Genomic DNA, 23,530 nt, shown 5'->3' with positions numbered 1-23,530 from the left:
GAGTCGTGCAGATGTGTTAAACCAGCAATGAAAAGAGAAATCTTGATTGTGGGAAAGACTTTTTAATAAAAGCTATTTTTTTCTTTGCAGAAACAAGTTGGGTGGCATTGGTGAGAAGAGGGAGAAGAGGACACTTACTTGTCCCCGTCGATATCTGTGGCAGCCACTGAGTACCCAAAATAGGCAGCCATCTGGAAAAGAAAATTCAAACCAAATCTATGAGTTGTAATGATACAAACAAACAACTTTACACAAATCTGTATACAAAATATATCAGGGAGATGATAATATATGCCACAGATTTTATTTGTTCCTTTCTTTTTTGTTTCTTTTCCATACTCTGATAGAAAGCAAACCCATTGGCTACTTTTCCCATTTACCCTTTCATGATCCAGTCTCTTTCCCAGCTCTCAAAACAGGCAGCATTTGCTTTATTGAAATAAGATTAGAATTCCCACAGGCTTCATAAAATGTTGCTTTGGCAATCAAGCCAGTAATATACAGACTATTATCTAGTACCCTAAATAGTCTTGCAACATAGGAAAGGCTTCCTGGTCACCCACCACACTCAGCAGAGCCACCCACCTGCTCTCCAGTGAAGTTGTACATGGAGGACATGTTTTTCCCATTGTAAATGGACACCTGCACATGAAGAAATACACATTACAGCATACCAGCAATAGTCACCTTTTTTTTATTTATTGTAAAGTTTAATGTTGTATTGTAAAGTTTAATTTTTTACCATGCCCAGAGTTCTTGCTGCCCGTGGGACTCCTGACACAAAGTCTGAAACATAAAGCAAGACACAGATAGCAGTCAGATCTCAAGGCACAGTGTCTGCTGAACAGAACAGATTATTCCTAGCACTTGATGCATTTCCCTCTGCACTGTACCATTGATTTGAAAGATCTGCCCAGCTTATTAACATGATGTTCTTACTGAAGCAAGGGGCTTACCTTCAATGCCATCACCATTGAAGTCTCCAACAGCCACTGAATAACCTGCAGAGACAAGATGAGGCTTTAAAAACCTTATTGAACCTTTCATTCTCTCTTTACATTGTGTCTCTGTGCACAGTCCTCCTCTCCTCATCTTAAAATGCACTGGTATAAATATTGCCTTGAAGCAGCTTAGACTATGAAAAACTCCAGGAGTGGTTGTAACTCATCAGTGTCCAGGAATTTAAGATCAGAAGATGAAAATTTTAAAATTATCATCCTGGGAATTGTCCTTGCTTTTTTTCTGAGCCTGGTTAGACATACATGAAGCAAAATTATTTCCCACTCCTCATTGTTTTTCTTCTAAATCATAATTCTTTAACATTTTTATTTTGTTTTGGTAGGTTATTTAGAAACAGCTGCTTTTAAATAACAAACAACTACCTATGTGACTAACCTCTCATATAAAAATCATACATTTGCCATTCCCATATTCAGCCTGAATCACAGAGCACATAAAATCATGAAAATACTTCCATTTATTTTGTCACCGGGTGCTTTTTGAATCAAGCCCATGGCAAAATAACTACAATTCCATCATCCATAAATGAGTGCATTTTCAGGAATGTCACTCCCTTGCTATCTGCTAGATGTGGAATTGTTAGATGTGTGATTTAGATGCAAGCAGGAGTGTTGCAGGCGGAGGTTTCTCCTTTCCCACCACGTACCCAAGTAGCTGTCATCAAAAGCAGCACTGGCAGGCCTGGTTGCTAGCTGGTCATCATACTTGGTGCTGTAGACTTTGGAGTCATACTTTGCCACAATCTCTGTCACTCGATCAGAAATCAGCTGGCCTAAAGAGAGAGAAAAGAGCTGAAAACCACAGCCAGAACTCACTGCCCTCAAAAGCAGCAGCTCTTCCACAACACCGACCAGAGAGGGGCCAACTGCAGCAGAGCCAGGAAGGACACAAGTGAAAATATGGATCCCACTCCAGCAAAAGCTTGTTCACATATTGAATCAAAGGCACACACTGCAGAGGCCAAACTAAGGCAAGACTTAAAAGGCAGGGCTGAGACATCATGATTGTGAAGAACTGAGCTCTCTGGGTGCTCCTTGCTCAAATACCACAACAGGAGAGCCTGTTTTTGCAGACAAGAAGCCAATAAAATGAACAAAAATGAGATGAGCAAGGTGTATTGCCATGTTCTCCATTTTTACTTTCTCAGCCACTAGGTGGTGACTCCTTTACATTCTTTTCTTCGAGTCTAAATGAAAGCTTGGTTCACCAAAAAACCCTATTCAGAATGGCACTTACTTCACATACATATTCATGTCTGTATGATGGGAAAACTCCTCCAGCAACTCAGCATATGTGGAATAAATTTTAGGATGAAAAATCTTGCTCTCAGAAGCATACTATTGTCTTCTATTCAGAGCCAAGTGGGTTTTTTTGGTAGTAGTAGAAGAGGATGAGGTTGTTTTGGCAGAAGGAGTGTCACTTTTGCCAAAAAGCAGTAAAATTAATACAGAAAACTAATTCATATGATACTGCATCTGCAGTTTAGCTTTAATCATTAAATTTTGTTTGTAATTTAAAACACAGGACTGGAGCAAGCCTCCTGTGCTGCTGCACCTACATGTAGGCTGGCATGATACAGAAAATCTATTAATAAATGTTAGAAGTTCCATTAAAAAGCAGGCAGCAGAGTTTGGCAGCTGTGTCCTGATTACAGCAGCACCAGGGAGCTGCAGTTAAAGGCTGAATAATCCTGAATCCCACAAGAGCAAAGTATACAGGTAATGCCAGGTAGAGGTAAAATGTGCCCCACAGCACAAACCAGTTAAGACAAATGCAAAACATCTTTGCCATCTGAGGAAAGCAATGAAATTCTCTTTAGAGGGGATATTTCTCATTGAAAATGTACTCTTTGTGTGTCAAATTATGAAACATGCACATAGCAAAGCAAAATATGCTAAAGGAAACTTTTCCTGCTGATGAAAACAAATCTGAGGTTCCAGGAAAATGCCTTTATAAGGATCATGGAATTACTTAAAACATAAAGGACATCTATGTTATTATTACTATTACTACAACCATTATCTCTGGTTGCCTTGATTATTCAGGAAATATTCTTAAGGACAAAGGAATATTTCTGTCAGTTTTCTTACTGACAAAGACTCTGACAGCAGCTGGAAGACTGTGGATCAAAATGAGGATAAAGAGAAAAATCATAAAGGTCATCTTCTCTGTGACTTAAATGATGTATCTCACCTTGCCAGTAAAAACTTCCAGGTCCACCAAGCAGCACCCTGTCTCCCTTGGAAGGGAAGAAAAAAAGGAAGACAGAAAGAAAAATTAAAAACACATGAAGCACATCTAAAGCCAGACAGCACATCCTATGTTTGTGGGAAGAAATCCCAGGCATGTGCATCACTGCAGCTCTGCTGACCACCACACATTTTCCTTTTTGAAGGAGTGATTAATTAGAAATGCATCTTGCAAAATGCTAACAAAAACCTTCAGTGACTATTTCTTACATTTAGAATTCTAAGCAGAATTCTGTTTTTATTTTAATAGACCCTTCTTCCCCATAAATGTATGGCAACAGGAACACAATTAGGAGAAAACTCAGAGTGTTACATCATGTTTTGGGGAGAGTACACAAAATAGTGCCATCTTTTGCCTCTGCCATTTTCTGTAAGTTATCACTAGAAAAGCTTGATTCAGAATAACTGTGATGTAATTCCCCCACTCCATATTTCTTGGCACAACTGCAATTCACAAACCATTTTATGAAACTTTAACCACATTAGCCATTCCAGGGCTGGGAATTTGCTCTGTAAGTATTGAATTAGGCCATAGGCTTTGCTGCATAATTAAGCCTCTTATTCAGGTTTTAATCCTAAAAACTCCTATATTCACCACTCAGAAAAATCTAGGTCAGACATTTGGAGATACATCCTGGCTTGCCCACTCCAAGGTTTTGGATTAGAGCCCAAAGTTGGTTTTAACCAGGCCTGGAATCTGCACAGTGACCCTGAGGCTGTGTGCAAAATAACCCAAACACTCACAGCCCTCTCCTGCACTTGGCAGTTTCCTCTGGAGGAAAACCAAGAGTGGCCCTGGGCAAAGAGTGATGGGATATGACCTCATCCTGAGATGTGAGAACCCAAAAAAAGAGCACATCACAAACTGGGCTTGTGTGGTCTTAGCACGCCCTGACTCTGCCCAACAATTTCACTGTACAATATAAAACACCATAGTATCGTCTCAGATCTGTGCACAGTTTTATTGTGCTTGGATTTCAAAAGTAATTGTGAATTTGAAAAAAAAAAATAAATAACTAGAACAGGCAGGGGAAATACAGAAGAAACACAAGTCAGTAAAAAACCCCTGTACTTCTGCTGGCTGATGAGAAAATCAAACATGATTCACAAGCACATTGTTCACCAGCTCCCTGAGCTGTTATTCCTGAAGAAGTAACAATAGCTGTGCACCAATCCCATGTCTCAAAAACCCTGACTATCACACTGAATTCACTTGAGGACCAGCTGCAGCAGAGGGGTATGGCAGGCAGCTGGGAAAGCAGATTGTTTGTTCAGGACATGGTTCCTACAAGAGGTGAAAGTGAGCTGCTGTGAAGATGTAAGGAAAAACAGGTTTATAAAAGCTCTTTCTTTAAGTGGTTTCAAGATATTTTTTGGTTTATTTATAAATTTTGTTTGGTTGTGGGTTAGCTCCCCACCAGGAAGAGTGACATTTGGTTTCATGATAGCTGTGATTCTAAGTGCTCTGTAGCAGGAGGGTTTGCTAACTTTCAGCTGTCTGCTGACCCACAGAAATGACAAAAAAATGACATACCTTTGTGAAGTCAATGCTAAATCCACCTTGACAAAATCCCTGTCCATCTGCATCGATAGTTGCTACCAAAGAAAGAAAGGACAGAAAAGAAAGAGGAGAAAAATAAATAAATTAAGTATTGTCAGTACTCCATCAGCACAAGTACTGCAGATACTTTTCAATGCATCTCCCAAGAACTTGCACTTCTAAACTTGAACCTTGGAATACTTTTCTACTTAATCAGTATTTTCTCTTTAACAACAACTCCCAACCAAATGCTGTAACAACTTTAGGGCTGGCCTAACAGACATGTAACATTAGCATGTGTTCTAGCCCAGCACACTCAAAGCAAACAGCAATCCCATATTCCTTTCAAAAGTCTTGAGGAAAACATATTTGCAATTTCTATTCAGGAAATAAGATACCTAGAAAAGAGGGGATAAGTTTTGCTTTGGGTATGGAAAAGAAAGCTGAATTGGCTTAAAACAAAAAGAACATACCTGGCTGAAAAAATATCTCCATACTGAGACTCATCCCAGCAAGAATTGTTATGGCTGAATCAATTTTAGGATTATACAGCTTCAGAGGAGAAATGCTGGGAGCTCCTTATCTGAAAGTGTGACTCTGTAACAAGCATGATTTAATTTAATGCTTGCTTATTTAACTTCTTGTTATGGTGGACCAGGCTGGATTTTATTGCTGATGTTCACAAATTATTTTCAGCAAATAAAAAGTCAATCCTAACTTCAACATCCAAGTTTTAGGTTATAAATTTCTAAATAATCAAGCCCAAATAGAGGAAATAAATGCAAAGCATTTGGAAAATAAGACTCCAACTGTTCAACAGTTAATATAATTTAAACAATGCATCACTACACATGTATGCACACAGGGACATCAGAACCTATTTTTGCAAAACCATGTCTTCTAAAATGAGCTTGCACCTTGATGTACTTGAATTATGATAAAGTACTTGAGACTCACAAGAATTCCAGGGTTGTTTTTTGAAAAAGCACTTGCTACAGAATTTTGCTTGAGTGATTACTACAGAATTGGTCCCTTCAGCAACAGAAGCCCTCAAGCCCAATGATACTTGGACCTAAGATTTTCCTCTGGCCTACAGTAGTGAAAACAAGGTCTGCATCATGGACCCCAACTGCAGGAGAATTCAGATGTCTGGATCTAGTTTCTAAGTTTTGTTCTAATTGCTGCACATGGAAGGGAGAAATAGCTGTAAAACATCCTGCTCCAAAATGTACACAAAATGTAACACAAGAGGAATTCCAAAGAGAAAAGCAATGTAAGAGTCCTATACTTACTTGACCTGCAGGGAGCATATTCCACAAATTTTGACCCAGCAAGCAGGTAACAAGTTCCTACAGGCTCTCTCTCTTGTTTTGTTTCAGTTCTCCAGTGGTACAGTGGGGCACAGGCCTAGGGAAGAACACACAACAGTGAGGAAACAAACTCCTCTTCAAAATATTGGTGGGTATCAAATAATACAATGAAATTCCAATTTTCTACAGAAAAGAAACAAAAAACCCTAGCAGATGTATCTTGTGTTATTAGAGGATATTTATGCTATCAGCAGTGGGGAAGAATTACCATCAGTTTGTATTTTATAAGTAGCCAATTTATATCAAGAATTTTAGAAATAATATTTTCTTAAAGCAACAGTTGTGAAGTGTTTATCAAGAATTTATAACACATTCTAACTTCATCAAACTAATTTTACTACTTTCCTTAAAACTATAAAAAATAGTCCTAGCTTCGTTTATAATGAGTTAAGCAAAGCCTAGCTGAGAAATTCTGAAGAAAAGACAATTCATGCTGGTTAGTGGGATTTTCTTTAAATTCTAAGTTATCTGGATCTCTTCACATTTTTTTCCACTGCAATATCTCAGTACTGATGCATCTGGAGGACACCAATGACCTACCAGAATTTTATCATTTTGGGATCTCACAGAGGCTCCAAACCACTGATGAGACTTAAATTCCAGCGGATCATCAGGAGCAAAGTCTCTGTTACCTACAAAGAAAAAAAAAAAAAAGGCAGCATAATTTCACAGGAACCTGTACAGTAAAAATGAAAAAAAAAAACAAAAAACACGCTAAGCCATTGGTTTTGATGTATACAGAGAAAACCAGGAACAGCAAAATTGTAGAATATCACACTTTGATGGAACCAAAGGCTTTAATGGATTTAAAAATGATTTATTAGTATTTTTTTTATATCAAGGGCCCAAAGCAGCTATTTTTGCACACAGGGCATTGGTACAATGCTGATTAGTTGTAAGAGCTCAAAGTTTATAGCATGTTTGACAGCCACACAGTAAATACCTCATAGCTGAGATATTTGACTTGCAAGCAGATTACAGCACTGCTCAAGGAGCAGAGCCAAAGCCCCGTTAGAACTGATGCTTCTAAAAGAAATATTGCCTCGATTAAATTATGTGAGCTTTGGCTAGAATCAGGAATGAGATCCTTCTCCCAGTTCCAGCAAGTGGTAATATCTCTATTCTGAGTGCCACTGCAATGCACAAAGCAGGCAATTTGCAAACTTAAAGGATATGGGGAAAGAGAGCAAGTTAAAGACTGAGTAATTGGCACTGGTGTCTGTTCCATGATGCTGGCTGGTAGAAACAAGCAGTATTTCTGCAGATGTGAATGCTAAAAGTCATAGAATTATTTGGTGTTCCTTGTGTACTTTCATTGGCAAAATGAGGAAAACTTTGCCAGCATAATGAGAAAACTGATGTAAGACTTTGGAAAACATACCTTTGCTTAAAGTTCCCTAACTGGCTGGTTTAGAGAGCCTAAAACTCCAGGAATTGATGAGGAAACAGCCACACATCTCTTGCAGAGTGCCAGGGGATCCCCAAACCCAGCCCTGCTATGAATCAGTGACTGTGGCCACTTGAACCAGAATTTCCCTGCTTGTTTTACACCTTGTAAAGAATGCTTTGTCTGCAGAGACTGTGTTACTTCCTTTAGGAAAGTCCCATGGAAAAGACAAAAGAGATTTTAATCTGCCCAGTCAGCCAAAACAAGCAAGTATCTGCACTATTTTTGCTCTCAGATTAGAACTACAAAGAAACCAATGCCAAGCACATTGCAACACAGAGAACTATTGTGGTTTTTTCCAATATCATCAAAGGTGAGTAAAACCTCCACCTCCCTCTGTCACCTCCCCTCCATCTCTTCCTGGGCTGGCGTTAAAGGCTTGGAGGGTCAGCACATCTGCACAAATTCATGTACATTGAACAAAAATCATTGCTGATGGTCAGCACAGCTGCACAGATCCACATACACTGACAAAAATAATTTCTGATGGTCAGCACATCTGCACAGATCCATATACATTGAACAAAAATCATTGCTGATGGTCAGCACAGCTGCACAGATCCACATACACTAACAAAAATAATTTCTGATGGTCAGCACAGCTGCACAGATCCACATACATTGAACAAAAATCCTTGCTGATGGTCAGCACAGCTGCACAGATCCACATACACTAACAAAAATAATTTCTGATGGTCAGCACAGCTGCACAGATCCACATACATTGAACAAAAATCCTTGCTGATGGTCAGCACAGCTGGACAGATTCACATACAACCTTTATACTCTCACCCTTGCAGAGGCTAAAATGTAGCTTGGAGACCTGCATGTCACCTTTTAATGGTACAGAAAAACAAACCCAGATCAGGATGCTTTCCAAATAGGGAACCATCTTTGGCACACTCATTTTTTCTTTTCCTTGTCTTTACCTATGAATATCCACCCACAGACAGTTTTGCTCAAAGGCAGACTGGATGAGTTTCAGATGAAGCTGCCACCCAAAGGGGCCGTAGTTCCCATTCTCTCTTGTTCCTGCTGCCTGTGTCTCTCTTGGCACTACTCCCCTGGCCACATCATGAAGCACCTAAGAATGAACCCTCCTAAAAAGGTATTCAGCAGGATGAGGTTCCAACCCAGCTGGCTGCATGGGGAGGGGAGCAGTGCTAACCTGCTGGGGAGAAGACAGCAACACAGGGCTGGGAATGATATCCTTTTTGGCACCAACAGGGATTTAAAAGTGGTTAATTCATCTTTTAACCACACCCAGGGTTACGTAGCCCGGAAAGACATATTTGGCTTCTGCCCTCTACTTGTCCAGCTACTCTTGGATACAAAGAAATGTCTCAGCTCTACTTGCCAAACACAGCTTTAAACAATGTTAAACTTGGGGATAGAGTGGTATTTTATACTTTTCTGTTGGATACTTATACAGCACTATGTATGCATGGCAAAAATGAAGGCTGGTACATCAGTTCCATAGTGTAAAGCAGAATCCTATTGCCCTAAATACTATAAAGATGTCTAGGATGCAAACCTCCCTTTTAAGTTTAAAACAACAGGTAAGAAGTAGAAGGAAAGGCTGTGTTGTAATAGGGAGTAAGCAGCAATTCTGCATTATCAACCTGATTTTATCTCAGCTGTTAAGGAAATTAGCTCCTTGAAGTCTGGGCTGAATAATAAGAATAAAAAATACAATAAAAAGAAAGCCAAGTACTGGTTACTGGTGCCACCTGCCCATGGTCTGTGCTGACTGCTCTGGAGAAGAGGGCATCCAGCAGAATAACCAGCACAGGCTGCCAAAACAGCTCCTCTCTTCCTTTTCCCTGTGCACTCTTCAGCTGCCAAGAAGGATCAGTGTCCAGGACAGCATCTCCCTTGGTGTTTAGGGGACAAAAATATTTTTTTTACAGTATTCAAAAGCCCTGATTCAGCTCTAAATTGAGGATAATATTAGAAATCTCTATCCTTTCAGATACAACCAGAAGCTGGCACATAAAAACCCCAAATCCCCACAGCGGAAAGCAAACGAACATGACCACAAAGATGTTTATGTGCCAAATGGAGTTTATGTGCCAGATGTCATGACTTCAGAAGCCAGCATCGTCATTTCTGAAGGCCTGAACAACAAATGAAGAATTCTTACAAAACCCCACCACCCCACAGAAAAATGTGTTCCATTAGGCAATTTGGCAAGATGGGTTTTATTTATTTATAGCACCTCTATTGCAGAAACAGACTGCAAACATCTCAGTCAAGTTGCCCTGTGCGTGTCAGTGCAAACATAACAAAGCAAGATGTGCTACAAGACTAAGATGCCTTAGATTGAGTTTTTCTTGTATTTAAAGCTTCTTTAGAAGCAAAGTGAGGGGGTCTTAAGGAGAGGGCCTTGAGTTCAGCTTGAGCATGGCTGCAACACTGGAAAGTGCATGAGGACAGAAGATCTAGATCAAGTGGAAAGTATGCACATTGGAAACACTGAGAGATGTCTCAGGTAGAAAATTGATACAGGCCAAATCTGATGTTAACTCTCCATTAGAGAAGAAAAGTAACCATTTTTTTTTTACCTATACTCACTCAAAATTCTCCCCAGGAAAAGCTGTGCAAATAGATTATAAGCCTTTCTCTCAGACCCAAAGAGAAACTAATTTTAGGAGGAATTCCAGAAAACACCCAATCAACAAAAATCCCCTCACTTTAAACAAGAAACCATTTGAGTTTTTCTTCATGACTGGGAAAAACAAACATTAAAACACTTAAATGTGAGCCCTCACTGAAGCAGTTTTAACCACAGTTAAATATTGAGCTGTACCATAAAGTAGATGTGTCATGGGAAGGTACAGGACTGACGTCAGCATTTCTGTTTTATTACAAAGAGTATGACTTGATTATTACTTTATTTTTGTATATTTATTTTGTAGTAATTATATATACATATATTAAAAAAAATTTTAAAAGGAATGAGCCTTCCCCCAAACCCTTTAAAAAACAGTACTTACCTTAAAAGAACCAAACTATATTACAGGTGAGATTCAAGCATCCAGGGATTTATAAATCCAGCCCAATGCTTTGATGTATTATAATCAGCCTTAGTACTATAAGGGTTCTTGTAGGCTTGTTGTATTTCTTGTAGCCTTTTCTTGTATTTCTGAAATTTCAGAGTATTCCAAAAATAGCCTACACATGTCTTTAAGCCAATGATGTACTTTTTAATCAGAGAATCACAGAATGGTTTGGGTTTGAAGAGACCTTAAAGGTCATCTTGTTCCAACCTCTCTGCCATGGGCAAGGACACCTTTCACTAGAGTAGGTTGCTCAGAGCTCCATCCAACCTTGCCTTGAAAAAGCCTTTAAAAAGGCATTCAAACAAATATATCTGGGCAGGACAAACTATATTCTGACTAGATTTGTTCAAGAAAACATTCAGAGTTTTTACACAATGCCATTTGTCAGACTAAAATGCAGCTGCTACAGGGACTTGCACTTGATGGGTCACTAATTCCAGGACTATGTCATATGACCACGGGGTATTATTTCCTACTTGTAAAGGCAGCTTCTGCCCTGGTATTTCCTTTGCTCCTTCTGATTGTAGCAGGCATCACATGATGATTTTACATGACTCTTTCCATAGGGAAAAAGGGCTGACATGTCAAGCAACAGCGCTGTGTCTCACTAGGTACTTTCTAGCTGGAGGAGATGGGGTAGTCAGGGCAAGAACAGAATTAAAATTAAAACAAACAAAAAAAAAAAAAAAGGTGTGTTGCTGGTGGACCAATGGAGCACTGTCTCTTTTCTATATTCCATAGGATTTGAATTTATAAATGAAAATTAATGTGGAGAGATGCTGGGTAGAAATTGCAGAAAAAGAAAAGAAATCCATCTTCCAAATATAATAAAAAGATCACTTTTTTTTTCAGTGATGGATTTCTTTTGACCAATGACCTTTGGATAGCTGGCACCTTCTTTTCCCAAGGTAAATGCTAGCAGTTACAGGAACAAAGGAGTTACTAGGAAAGTCCTGTTATTGAGTAAGTGGATCCAGTTGTAACTTGCAGCCCGCCTGTTTTTATGGTAATGAACAAACTGAATTAAACATCTACCCCCATCTTCAGACAGACTTAACAGAGATGAGCATGAGTCAAGAGGCACTGAACTGATGCAACCTGGTTCAGTGTCATCACGCTAAAAACACTTAAGAAGTTGTAAAATGTAAATAGTCATCCAACTCACAGACCTCTTGTTAAAATAAACCTCTTTGTAACTATGCTGATTCCATGGAAATGAAGTTGCCCTTCTAGGTAAAAGGAAGCCAAAAGAAAGACAAAGCTATAAAATATGCAAGAGCCCTCTTTTCATAATAGGGGAACTCTATGCAGTGTCAAGTACCTTTCATCTATCATTAAAACCAAAATGTGAGGGAACACAAGCTCATCTTGAAACTGCCCATGCTGGGAGGCAGCTGATGCTTTAGCAACCTTGCTTTGCCCACAGTGTTTGCAATGACTCAGGCAGAGGGGAATACAGCCCTTCCCACTACTCCCCTTCCCTCTCCCGAGGTATGAATCCCACGTTTTCCCCCGGGCAGTGCTGGAACAAAAGCATCTTTTCCCTTGCCTAATAGAAGTAAACCGCCTTTCTTTTTTTTTTTTTTTTTTTCCACCCCGTCATCCCCCTGCGAGCCAGCCACATCCACACAGAGCCAACAGTGTTCATGCAGGACTCTAACCTAATCACTAAAGCATGAGCAGCTCTCTGCTGTCAGCTCTAACAGCACGGGGAGGAGTTTCCAGAGGTTCTGCTGCTCTCTCCTGCATGCAGAGCAGCACTGGGATGCCAAGGCACGCTCCAGTCACCCAGCACAAGGAAAAGGATAACATCCACACTTCAGGGGGACTGAGCTAATGAGAGGTTTAGCCAGATAAAAATCAATCCATTTCACTCCCAATCAATGAATGGTTCTTCACAGGATTTATTGCTTTATTGCTGATGAAATCAATGGCCTCTGAGATTGAAATTCCCCTGTGGATTCTGTGGTGATACCAATAAAGCAATCAGCCAAAAATAAAGCAGCACTTTGTTAGAACAAGCTATTTTCAAAGAACACTGACCTATCCTCCACTTCCTTATTTTTTAAGTGGAAATGGTGGCGTTTTGAACAATTGCCTGTTTTGCACAAATGATCAAAATCTCCAGAAGGGAAATGTAAGCTCGTGGCACCCTCTCCAGCCATAACTTCATCAGCAGATCTCAGCCGGTGCAGTGCCACAGCTCAAAGCTGCCTGAGGCTGTTAAAATACCCACTTCAAGCTAAATAGGTCACAGATAGATCCAGCCATGCCAAACTGGTGGTTTAGGCTTCCAAACAAAGCCTCCTATTGTCTAGGATCACCCACTTGGGGGATAGAAAAAAAACCAAATCTGCAAAGTAAGGAGTAACCAGGAGAGTTCTTTACAAGGGCATTTCCTTTGAAAAGTCTCCTTCTCCTCTTTTAACACAAAAGAAAATATCCAGTCTCCAAATAATTGTATCCAAAAGCATTTAAGAACAAACAATTTCTCTAAAATTACTTTGTTGCATCAAAGCATGGGAAGGGGGAAGAGGAGAGACAGCACAAGGGTCAGTGATAAAACTTTCTCCAGGCAGAGGCCACACTGAATTCTTTTCCCAAAGCAGCAAAAACACACCACAACTGAGCTGAAAAAATTTGAGATGCTCCTAGTTTCTAGCATCAACAGCCTCTGCAAGCTTGAATTTTGAGATCTGCTGCAGAGAATGAAGGCAGCAGGGAAAGCTTTCCCCAGGAGAAGGAATGACCACTCAGCCATGCATCCCTGGTTTACCACAGGTCTCAGAAAAGCAAAACAATCCATTGTCTGAACAAGCAAATCTTCCCGGGCTAAACACGAAATCTGCTGAAGAAATCTGCAATTCATTAGCATAGAAGTTCAAATTGGTTTTTATGAGCATATTTTCCTTTGTAACAGTTCGTAGAGCTGTCTGCATTTCATCAGATGATTCTAAATGCAGCAGCTCTGGGGGCAGCCTCAGGACTGCCCTTTCTGGTGCTGACACAAAGAGCTACAATTTCAAGCATCTTGTACTGCAGCAGATGCATTTCTCAATTAAAGTTTTCTTTAAAAAAGCAGCAGGTAGTACAATAATTTGGTCAAACTTATATGAAAAGCCATAGACACATGAGGAAATGCTATTTCTACCAAATCCTTTCCCACAATTCTTGACTGATGATGAGCTAGGACCCCAACAAGAAAAATAAAATAATATAAATAATTATGAAGATTATTTCTTTTTGGAAAGCAAGCACATAGGAAACTTGTGATTCATACTAATTTGCCACATGTGTAGCCTGATTAACTCCAACTGGTTACATGGGTCTTCTGAATAATTTTTTGTTTGTTGGAATGAGAACTCAGAATGATCCTCTAAAATTCCAGGGGCAAATAATGGAGGTACTTATCTAGACAGTTAGCTAAGTGTGTCAACCCTGCCATTCCATGCACGCCTAAATGTAAAACACAGAAGTAAAAACATAAAGATGATGTGTTGATTTTCCTAAAAAGCACATTTGGCCACCCCTCTGCTCACTGGTTTTGTTGTCTGGCTCAGTGAACTTCTGAGCCTCCTGCTGCACAGAAAAAAAATATGTTTAATTTTATACACAGAAAATGGAGAACTACACAAAATAAATTTAACTTTCCAGGAATCTTTTTCCTGAGGAAGATTAGGAAAACACTGCTGGCAATGTCTGGTACTGTCCACAAAAAATTTGCTGTGGCAGTCTGTGAAGGAGAGGGAGACTGATACATCATTAAAACAAAAGGGTTTGGACCTTGGCCTCAGAGCTGATCAGAAACAGAAAATGGGCTGCTGTATTAAGTACATTCCCTTCAGGGTTTACCCACAAGAAATATGTTTTTCCTGGAAAAAGCTGCTAAGCAGCTGGCAGAGAAAGCCAAGTGTTAAGCTTTTCAAGAGAGGAACCACATCTCTGATCAGCCTGGTAGAAAGGGCTCAGCCAGGTGTAAAAGCAGTTTTTCCACTATTTGCTTTCCCAGATACTTTCTTCTCCACAAAATTCAGAGCGTTCCCCTATTTTGATGGATTTAAACAAAAGTTAACTACATTTTTGCTCACAACATTATCCAGTGTGGAGAACAGATAAGAATGAATGGAGATCAATATTTACCTTGAGCTACAACCTGTGATTTTGGTTAATTTGAATGTAAAACATCTTGCAGAGGGGAAAGGACTTATTATCACTGTTTATGTTCATGAAAATTTTGAAGAATATGCTATCTTGAGAATATAAATTTCCCTTCAGTGCTTGTCCTGAAAAAATAGGGCCTGTTAACTGGGACAAAGGGGAACAATTCCAAGTATTTTACATAGCAATTCCATTGAAATTGTAGTCATGCTTTGTCACTTGTAGAAAGAACCTACACATTCTGAAAGTCTGAAAGTTAACCGGGACAAAGGGGAACAATTTCAAGTATTTTACATAGCAATTCAATTGAAATTGTAGTCATGCTTTGTCACTTGTAGAAAGAAGTCAAGATATAGAAGAAAACCAATGCCAGAAATTTTAGTTTTGTGACATTGGCACATTCACTGCTGAATTAACAAGGTAAAAAAGAATAGGGTTAGAAAAGTATTAAAATCAGACCTGTTTCTACCTAGACTTGCAGGATAACCTGCTAGGAGGCAGGTTCACTGCTGAATTAACAAGGTAAAAAAAGAATAGGGTTAAAAAAGTATTAAAATCAGACCTGTTTCTACCTAGACTTGCAGGATAACCTGCTAGAATAACAGCAGCACTGCTTCATATTTCAGTTTTGCAATAGGACCAGCAGAGCTGTGCAAGTTAGGAAGCTTGCTGTGGTGCTTGGGCCCTTCTTAACCTACTAGCTTGATGTGCTCCTAAGAGCAGAAGCCAGCCTGAAACACTTGCCTGGTGCCATTAGAAAGCCTTTTTTAACAAAAACCTATTCAATTTCTAGCCCAGTGACACAAGCACATGCAGCACAGCCATGTGCACCCTGAACTTCAGGGCAGACTCTACCACACACATCTGCTATGCCACTTTCACATAGTCACAACTGTGTTAAATCAAAGGCAACTGATGTCACTGCTAAAAGGCTCAGCAGCCCCACAGCAAAGCATCTTTACATTTGGGAAGTGTTAATGTGCCATAAAAACATTTTGCCTTCCAAAGCCACCATATATACCAGAATGTCAAAAGCAATTATTGTAATGTGCACAGAAACACACAGACAGAATATTCTGCAGTGAATTTTCAGGGAGTATAACCACTGTGCTGAGAGATCCAGGACAAGGGGAGATTCCCTTCCACAAATTCTCCCTGCCCATGGCAGGGGGTGGGAACTAGATCATCTTCAAGGTCCCTTTCAACCCAAACCATCGGTGATTCCATGAAATATATTGCTGTTTTAAATGAGAAAATATGCTGTGAGAGAACTTAGCTTTTTTAGCCAGAGGTTTAAAAATTACAATAACTGCATTTGTTTGATTTTGGTTTTATGTTACAGGTTGAGGGGAAGGGCATGAAGAAGAGGGAAATGCATGTAATTTCAGCATGAGAGCTACATAAATGACATTGCACAAATGTTCTCCTACTGCCCAACTCCCATCCTGACAGAGCTGAGTGGTCACCCACAGGAAGGAATACACAAAGTAGTAAATTCTGCAGCACAGGAACTATCAGCTCAGTGACTTATCGCCTTCCTCCAGGGCAGCTGGGGTCAGGGTAAGTGCAAGTAAGCAAGCAATGCTGCTGAACTTCAGGGCTGGAACAACTCTTCCAAAGGTTATCCTCCAGCAGCTGGTACCTTCCCTCCTGGGCTACAGAAGAGCTGTGGCATTTGATCACATAAATGACCACGCTGCCATGCAAATATGATCAAAAAAGCCAAAATCAAGAGCTAGAAAATAAAACCCAGCCCTGTCCAGCCAGCTCAGCATGGTCTTTGTACAGATGGGGAAGAGAAATGGACTCATAAAGCTGCAGAAAAACTTAAATAAAAACCACGGAATGTTTAAGAAGGAATTGTCCTAATTAATAGTAATAGAACAACATACAGAGGAAGAAACCTTGCTCGCTGGACCTCTGTAAAACCCTAGTCTCATATTTATTTGTGATACAAGACAAAGGGACAAACACAGCCCTACCCAGTCAGAACAAGGCTTGTTCTTTCCTGCATTCCTTTGCCACTTTAGCTGCTTGGGCATTTCCAGCTGTGCTACCTGGCAGAAGGGAGCAGGAGCAGGAATCGGGTCATGACTCCTGTTAATTACAGGGCATCCAGATCTGCATGCAGAGTTTGGCAAACAGAGGAAAGCCACAAGTACAAGCATTCTCATTATTTTCACAGGTCAGATTTCTCACTGGCTGTAAGCAATTAGAAAATAAATAACTCTGAAGAAACACATCTAAGCAATGATGCAGAAGTTGGTTTTTCCAGTGAATCTGGGAGGAAATAAAAAATCTGCCTTGTATGGCTGGGCTAAGCAATACCTCTGGAGTTACAGATGGTGTTGCACAAATGGATGAGCCTGGATTGCTGCAGAGGCTGCATTTAGTCATCTACAAAAAGCCCCTTCACATCAGCACAAGTCAGTGGTCAGATCTTCCACTTCCTGTTTCCCAAAGTGGCTCAGGAGCCTTCCCTAAGCCCTGCTCCCTAAGGAGGTGGGGGCAGGCAGGAGCAGCAGCTCCCAGTGCTGGCACTGGCTCTGTCACCAGAACACAGGGAATCGAGCATTGTATTGAGCACAAAGAAAAAGACATGTTCTTTTTTGTCTCAGGGCATTTATTATTTTATCAAGCTGAAATACAATGCCTCTTTTCACCAGGATAATAATTGACAAATGCATTATTCCCCCATTCATTGCCTCAAAGCTGGAGTGCGTTAAAGCATGCCTGAAAGAAATCCTCTTAAGCCTTTATGACCTGCTATTTTTACTGTTAAATTTCAAGCAATTAACATGCCTGTTCCTTAAAGGCAAATGAGGAGCAAAACACTGTCTGTTTGCCCAGGGGCACATCCCTTAAGCACAGACATGCAGGAAAGCAGTGTGGCCTCTATCAACTCCACCTGGCACATGGAAAAGCCTACTGCAAATGTTCACTGTATAAACTCATAAATGCACTGTAATTAACATTGGAAGATGTGTCTAGAACCTACACGTGTGGCTCATTTTACCCCACCAGAAGTTTTTGGCTGCGATATTAATGATGATTATTAACTAGGAACACAAGATTATTTCTTAAAAGTACCCAAACAAACAAAAAGCACACTTGTATTCTGGTAAACAATAAGCCCAAAGAACAACAACAAAAAGAAGATAGTTATAATCTGGTTTTGCTGCCTTGACACTGATTCAGAAAAAAATGTCAGACTTGGCAGATTATTGGAGATTTTTAGTAATCTGACAGATATGCTCCTATAGAATGAGATGAATGATAAGTGAGTGAAGGAATGATAACGACTTGGGGTTTGTGGGTGCCATTGAATACTTTTTTCCTTTTTGTTTTTTGCAAGAAAACCGGTGGTTTTTACAAAAAGATATGAAGATTTCAGAAATCTGAACACCAACAACATTTTGTGGCATACCTTGACAGTGAAATTGGAAGAAGGGCTTCTCCACTCTACTGCATATGATTTTAAAAGGCTGCATCAACCTAGCAACTTTTAGGCTGCCAAGTCAAAATACTGGCAGAAGCAAGAATGAATTACAACCAACCAGACCTTCAAGGCACAGGTGTTTCCTCTGCCTTACCACATGGGTCTTGCTAATCCCATGTCATGGGGAGGTTTTTCTGCTGCCCTGAAACATGCTGTGGAAAACAGGATTCAGCACGGAGTGGCTGGAGCAGAAAAGCACATGCAGTGCATTCTCATGACCTGCCACAGCCTGTGGAAATCACTGTGTGCACCAGAGCATGAAGAATGACTGAAATATTTCATGCCCACACTGCTGCTGCTCAGCTCTTCTGTGCTTCAGCAATGGGTAAGGAATGCCTACAACCTGAGTGCTGCTATCACAGAAGCCACAAACACTGTGGAGCTAAATCTGAGGGGACAAATTTAAAAAAGACATTTTTCCACAGTTTTTAGGCCATATTCCTGGTTTCAGATGAAACTTCTGGGTATTTCTGTCTAAACCACCTTTGCAGATATTGAAAATATCTTTCCTCATATGACACAATCTTAATAGGAAGAAAACCCCTCAGGGTCCACTGGGAATTAGGTTGCCAAATGTTTTAGGATTGCTGAAAAGTACAGAGGAGAAATATAAATAGGTTAACACGCAAGAAGAATAATGTTTGCTCACTCAGGCTTTCAGCACATACCAGGGACAACAACTCTAAAAGAGAGGGGAGGAAAAGGAGAGCACAAGCAAGCCTTGACTAGCTGCCAGTCAAAAACCAGCCGCATTCACACTGAAAAAATCCCTGAAACCTTTCTGCTGCCCCTCCCCACAGAGGGGGCAGGGACACCCCATCAACCCCACAGTGACCCCCAGGTTACCTGTGGCATCAAATACAATGGGCTGGCAGTTCCTGTTGGAGTTCCAGTTGCATTTAAGCACCTGCCCTCCCTCTACGATGTTGTGCTGGCTCGTGTTGGCTTTCGGAGCTCCCACCAGAAGATATGTCCTGCAGGAAAAAGGAGAAGCAAAACAAAGGTTTCAACACCTAAGGCACAGCTGTTATAACTTTGTGACATCTCAAGAGTTAATAAAGCAGAAGTCTTGCCTACTCTGATGTAAATCCAACTCGAACTACTCCCAGTTACAGAGAAATTCATATGAGGTTCTCTTTTCTGCATGCAAAAGCATGCTAAAAAAAACCCAACCACCCATTTACCAAAAAAAGAGAGAGAAAAGATATGACAAATTTAAAGTATCCAGGCCTCTTTAGGATTATATTGCAAATGAGAGAAACACCTTTTATATTATTTTTTCCTTTCAAAAATATGAACGTGCACAGCAGAACAGGAAATTGTACACTTCTGTCCCTTACAAAAGCCATCAGGTGGCACAATTTCTGTTAATTTTGTGAGTAAGGGTAATTCGAGGAAGTCAGTCAAAAATGGAAACAATGTATAAACAAAGCAGGAGCGCTGGGGGAGCTCAGCATGTACCGAACGTGATGAGTCAGCCCTGCCTGAGCAAGTGCTCTGTAAAAACAACCTCCAAGTGCCAGCCACCCCGAGCCACAGATCTGCATGCTAATGAATCCTCACCCACACTCATTGCACAGTCATCATTTTCTTATTGGCATCTGCTGTGCCTTCCTGCATCTCTGCTTCTACAGACACTTGCGGGGTGCACCCCGAGCAGGAACTGCCTCCAGACTGTTCCTGCAGGTGGCAAAATGCAGGTGGCAAAATTCGGAAGTGTCAGGGCAAGAAACAGACTGAACAAGGCTCTTGGTGTCTTCCAGGAGCCCCAGCACCTCTGAGACACACTTCACTCATCAGCACTTGACTGAGAAAGTCAATGTGAAGCATGAAGTCATGCTTGGAGGACAAAACCAAGTGCCTCCTTTCATCAGAATCAGTCTGCTCTGTCTCTGCCCTTTGGACTGCTTAAGAGGGAATGCAGCCTGCAGGAGCAAGTCTTGTCAGGCACTACAGCTCTCCAGCTTGGAAAGCTTGGGTTAGCTGAACAAGCTGCAGGACTGGTTGGAGAGAATGTCTACAGGCAGGCAAATCCAGGCTTATCAAACTTGCTCTGGTTTTCAGAGTCATCTCCAGGCTCCTTTTTAGTAAAGAGATAAGCATAGGTATAAACATGCAGCACCTCATCAAAGCTCAGCTTGCATGAAGACCTACCAGTTTTCAACCTCTGAGAATTTTCAGAACCATAAAAATGCCCTGGCATGGACCCTGATAGAAAATCCAGGCTAGCTGGCAATCCATTTGTTTTCTTTAGTTGCCATTCTTAGACTGTCTAGATTTTTACAACAGGAATTTGAAACTCTTTAATCAACATAAAATCAGCTCCCTGGGCAGAACAGAAATGATAAAAATTGAACATTATAATGCCAAGTAAAGAAACATATAAATTATTATAATTACAATCTATTAAACAAGAGGTAGCTTACCTCCCATTTTACTCCTGTACCACTGACTTGTGAGAAGTCCCCCAAATGAAGCACTTGTTTAAAAGATTTATTAATTCCCATTCCAATAATTTATTTTAAATTTTTCTTAAGCTAATATTTGTGATGAAGTTTATTTAAAAGATTACAAATAAAGGAGCCCTTATATGGCTCCACAAAGGTCTTTTCCCCAAGAAAAAAAAAAGCATTTTCAGAATCAGAGACCAAGCAAGCAGATTTTGTCACAGCTCTTATAATAATATGCAAATTACCCAAATACTTAGAAGTCTCTAATCCATGTACTTTAGGAAAGAGGGAATAGAGGGACAATTGGATTTCCATGGGAATACACCAGCTATGCTTTGGTACTGCCAATTTCCTGAATCATGTTCCTGAACCATCCACCCCATCCCAACGCTGGGGCAACACTGGAGTGTTCTGGCACCTCTGGTGTGCCTGTCCATGGGCAACAAAGAAACTGGGGCTCCCATGGAGCTGCATCCTGGACTATCAAGGGCAGCTCCTCGGAAGCAGAGGGTGTGTGACAAACCTGTGCCAGCTGTCAAGGAGCTGTGCTCCTATGGAAGCTGTGCCCACGGCCAGGCACCCTGACACAACACCGCTTCCACTCCTGGAACGGGATTTTCATCCTGGACTTCTAAATATGCTTTTGTTTGGCATCCAGCGGGTCAAAATAGACTGTGAAACAGCAGCTTGAGTGTTCAGGGACTAACAGCATGCCTTTGTTGTCAGGCTAAGCAATCCAAAGAGCTTTAGCCAAGCAAAACTGACTTAATCTCTGGTACTGATGTATTAAACAGGTGATGAATAAAAGCTCTAAAACAGGTGATGAATAAAAGCTCACCACAGCAAAAAGAAAGACATAGAAACCACATGACACCCCATATGCCTGGACACTGCATACAAGTATTTCTGGCTATTTCAGGAGAAAAATGTCAGTGTCCGTAGGCATAAACTGAAAACTGAACACCACAAGAGCCTGTTCCTGTGAAAGCTGCAGAGCTACTTGATTCAATTACAAACTTTAATGTAAAATAAAGTGCTTAGGTTAGAAGGTACAAACAAAATTTTAGTGATGACAAAAAAAAAACACCAAAAACAACAAACAAGCATAGAATTCCCTTTGAAATATACAGAAGCTTTTCATGCTGCCTGACAACCACACTGTTTTCTTTAACAGCAGTGCACTTGGAGGTCAATAGTTCTTATAAAAATAATGGAAAGGTTCCAAATAGTGATTTCATGGAGAGCTGTGTCACATAATTCCTTATCAGAAAGCAAGGAAGAAAGTTTATTACATCCATTTACCAGTCTCTTGATAACTCTGCAGCCACACATGCTGACTTAAAAATAAAGGGCGGGACAAAAATAGAAGCTTTTTTCTTTTAGTACCAAGACTTACAGGATTAAGATAGCAGAGAAAGATGGTGCAACATGTGCAAGTTAAGACAGGATGGCTTCTAATATATGTAGGTAATAAAAAAACGCAAACAAAGCCAGATGATGTACAGCAGAAAGACTTACTCAATAGCTGTACAATTTGCTTATAAAGTTTCACAAGCTAAAGATTAACGGGGGAGAGAGAATATCCCTTCAGCAGGATGAAAGCCAACAGCTTTTCCAATCTTACAGCCCTTAAGATGGGAGAGGAGTGGGGGGAAAGCGACAAAAGCTGGATGTTACTGTAGCCCGCATTTCAGAGCCAGAGCCTGATTCATTCTGGCGACACCGAGGCTGTGCAGTTAGCGACTCAGTTGGGATTCAAAGGTCTGAAACGCAACAGCGACTACACACTGCCTAATCTTTAACATGAAACGGGAACATATTCAGGAAGCAGACGCGGAGAGTGCTTACATGGAACTTTTCCTTCTCTAGACTCCTCAGCAGTCTGGAGACTGGCACAGACTCACCACAACTCAAACACAGCACTCCCTCAAAGCACACTCAAAGAGAGGACAGTGTATCTTCTGAAATGCCACGGGACACAGCTTCAGCAACCAAAACACCATAACTACGTCTTTCTACACTGTATTCACCACCAACATCGTTCGCATCAGAGCAGGCTATGCAGAGAATCCCACAGCACAAGGTTCCCGTCCCACCGCAGCCCCCGGCCGCTCGGCATCGCCTTTGGCTCCCCGGCCAGGGCGTCTCGGCCGCCGCAGCCGCCCCGACGGGGCAGGGATGCGATCTGTCCCTGCCGGCACCGCCGGGGGCTCCATCCCCGCCCGGGGCCTGAGCAAAGCCGCGTCCCCTCCGAGAGCCGCCCCGGCTGCGGAGGGAGCGGGGGCAGCTCCGCATCCTCCGCCGGCTCTCGCCCCGCGCCGGGGCAGCGGCTCGGCACGGCTCGGCTCGGCACGGCACGGCACGGCACGGCACGGCACGGCACGGCACGGCACGGCACGGCACGGCTCGGGACGGCACGGCACGGCGCGCACTTACGAGAAGGGGTCGGGGGCGAAGAAGTCCACGGCGAAGCCGAAGTAGCTGCCCGCCGGGCCCGAGTAGACGGCGGGGCGCTCCACGTCCAGGTTGAAGGCGCTGCCCGGGGCCAGCGCGGCGCCCAGCAGCAGCAGGAGCGGGAGCAGCACCGCGCCCAGGCGCGCCATGGCCCGGCCGCGCTGCTCCGCGGGCGCGGCTCTGCCGGGACGCGCCGGCCCCGCGCCTTTCCCGCGGCGGGGCGGGGAGCCGAGCGCAGCCACTTCCCCTTTCTCGCCGGGACGGGGGCGGCAGGAAGGAGA

General features: G+C 41.7%; 1 protein-coding gene across 1 annotated transcript in view; it reads right to left on the bottom strand.

The window, feature by feature from the left end:
- ITGAV (integrin subunit alpha V) overlaps nt 1–23,530 on the bottom strand; it is a 47,321-nt gene extending 23,791 nt beyond the window's left edge. Inside the window, exons 1-11 of the mRNA XM_039728655.1 lie at nt 23,232–23,530; nt 19,192–19,319; nt 6,720–6,811; nt 6,102–6,216; nt 4,804–4,865; nt 3,214–3,259; nt 1,667–1,792; nt 957–1,001; nt 743–786; nt 586–642; nt 139–191 (exon numbers count right to left, since the gene is read on the bottom strand). Of these exons, the coding sequence (XP_039584589.1) occupies nt 139–191; nt 586–642; nt 743–786; nt 957–1,001; nt 1,667–1,792; nt 3,214–3,259; nt 4,804–4,865; nt 6,102–6,216; nt 6,720–6,811; nt 19,192–19,319; nt 23,232–23,398 (935 nt within the window). The 5' untranslated portion in view covers nt 23,399–23,530. The remainder of the gene's footprint in view (nt 1–138; nt 192–585; nt 643–742; nt 787–956; nt 1,002–1,666; nt 1,793–3,213; nt 3,260–4,803; nt 4,866–6,101; nt 6,217–6,719; nt 6,812–19,191; nt 19,320–23,231) is intronic.

Source organism: Passer montanus, unplaced genomic scaffold (genome assembly GCF_014805655.1).
Source record: "Passer montanus isolate IOZ18808 unplaced genomic scaffold, ASM1480565v1 scaffold66, whole genome shotgun sequence".
In the NCBI taxonomy this organism is placed as follows: Eukaryota; Metazoa; Chordata; class Aves; order Passeriformes; family Passeridae; genus Passer; species Passer montanus.
The sequence above is the reverse complement of the archived record's forward strand: the minus strand, read 5'-3'. Positions and strand labels throughout refer to the sequence as shown.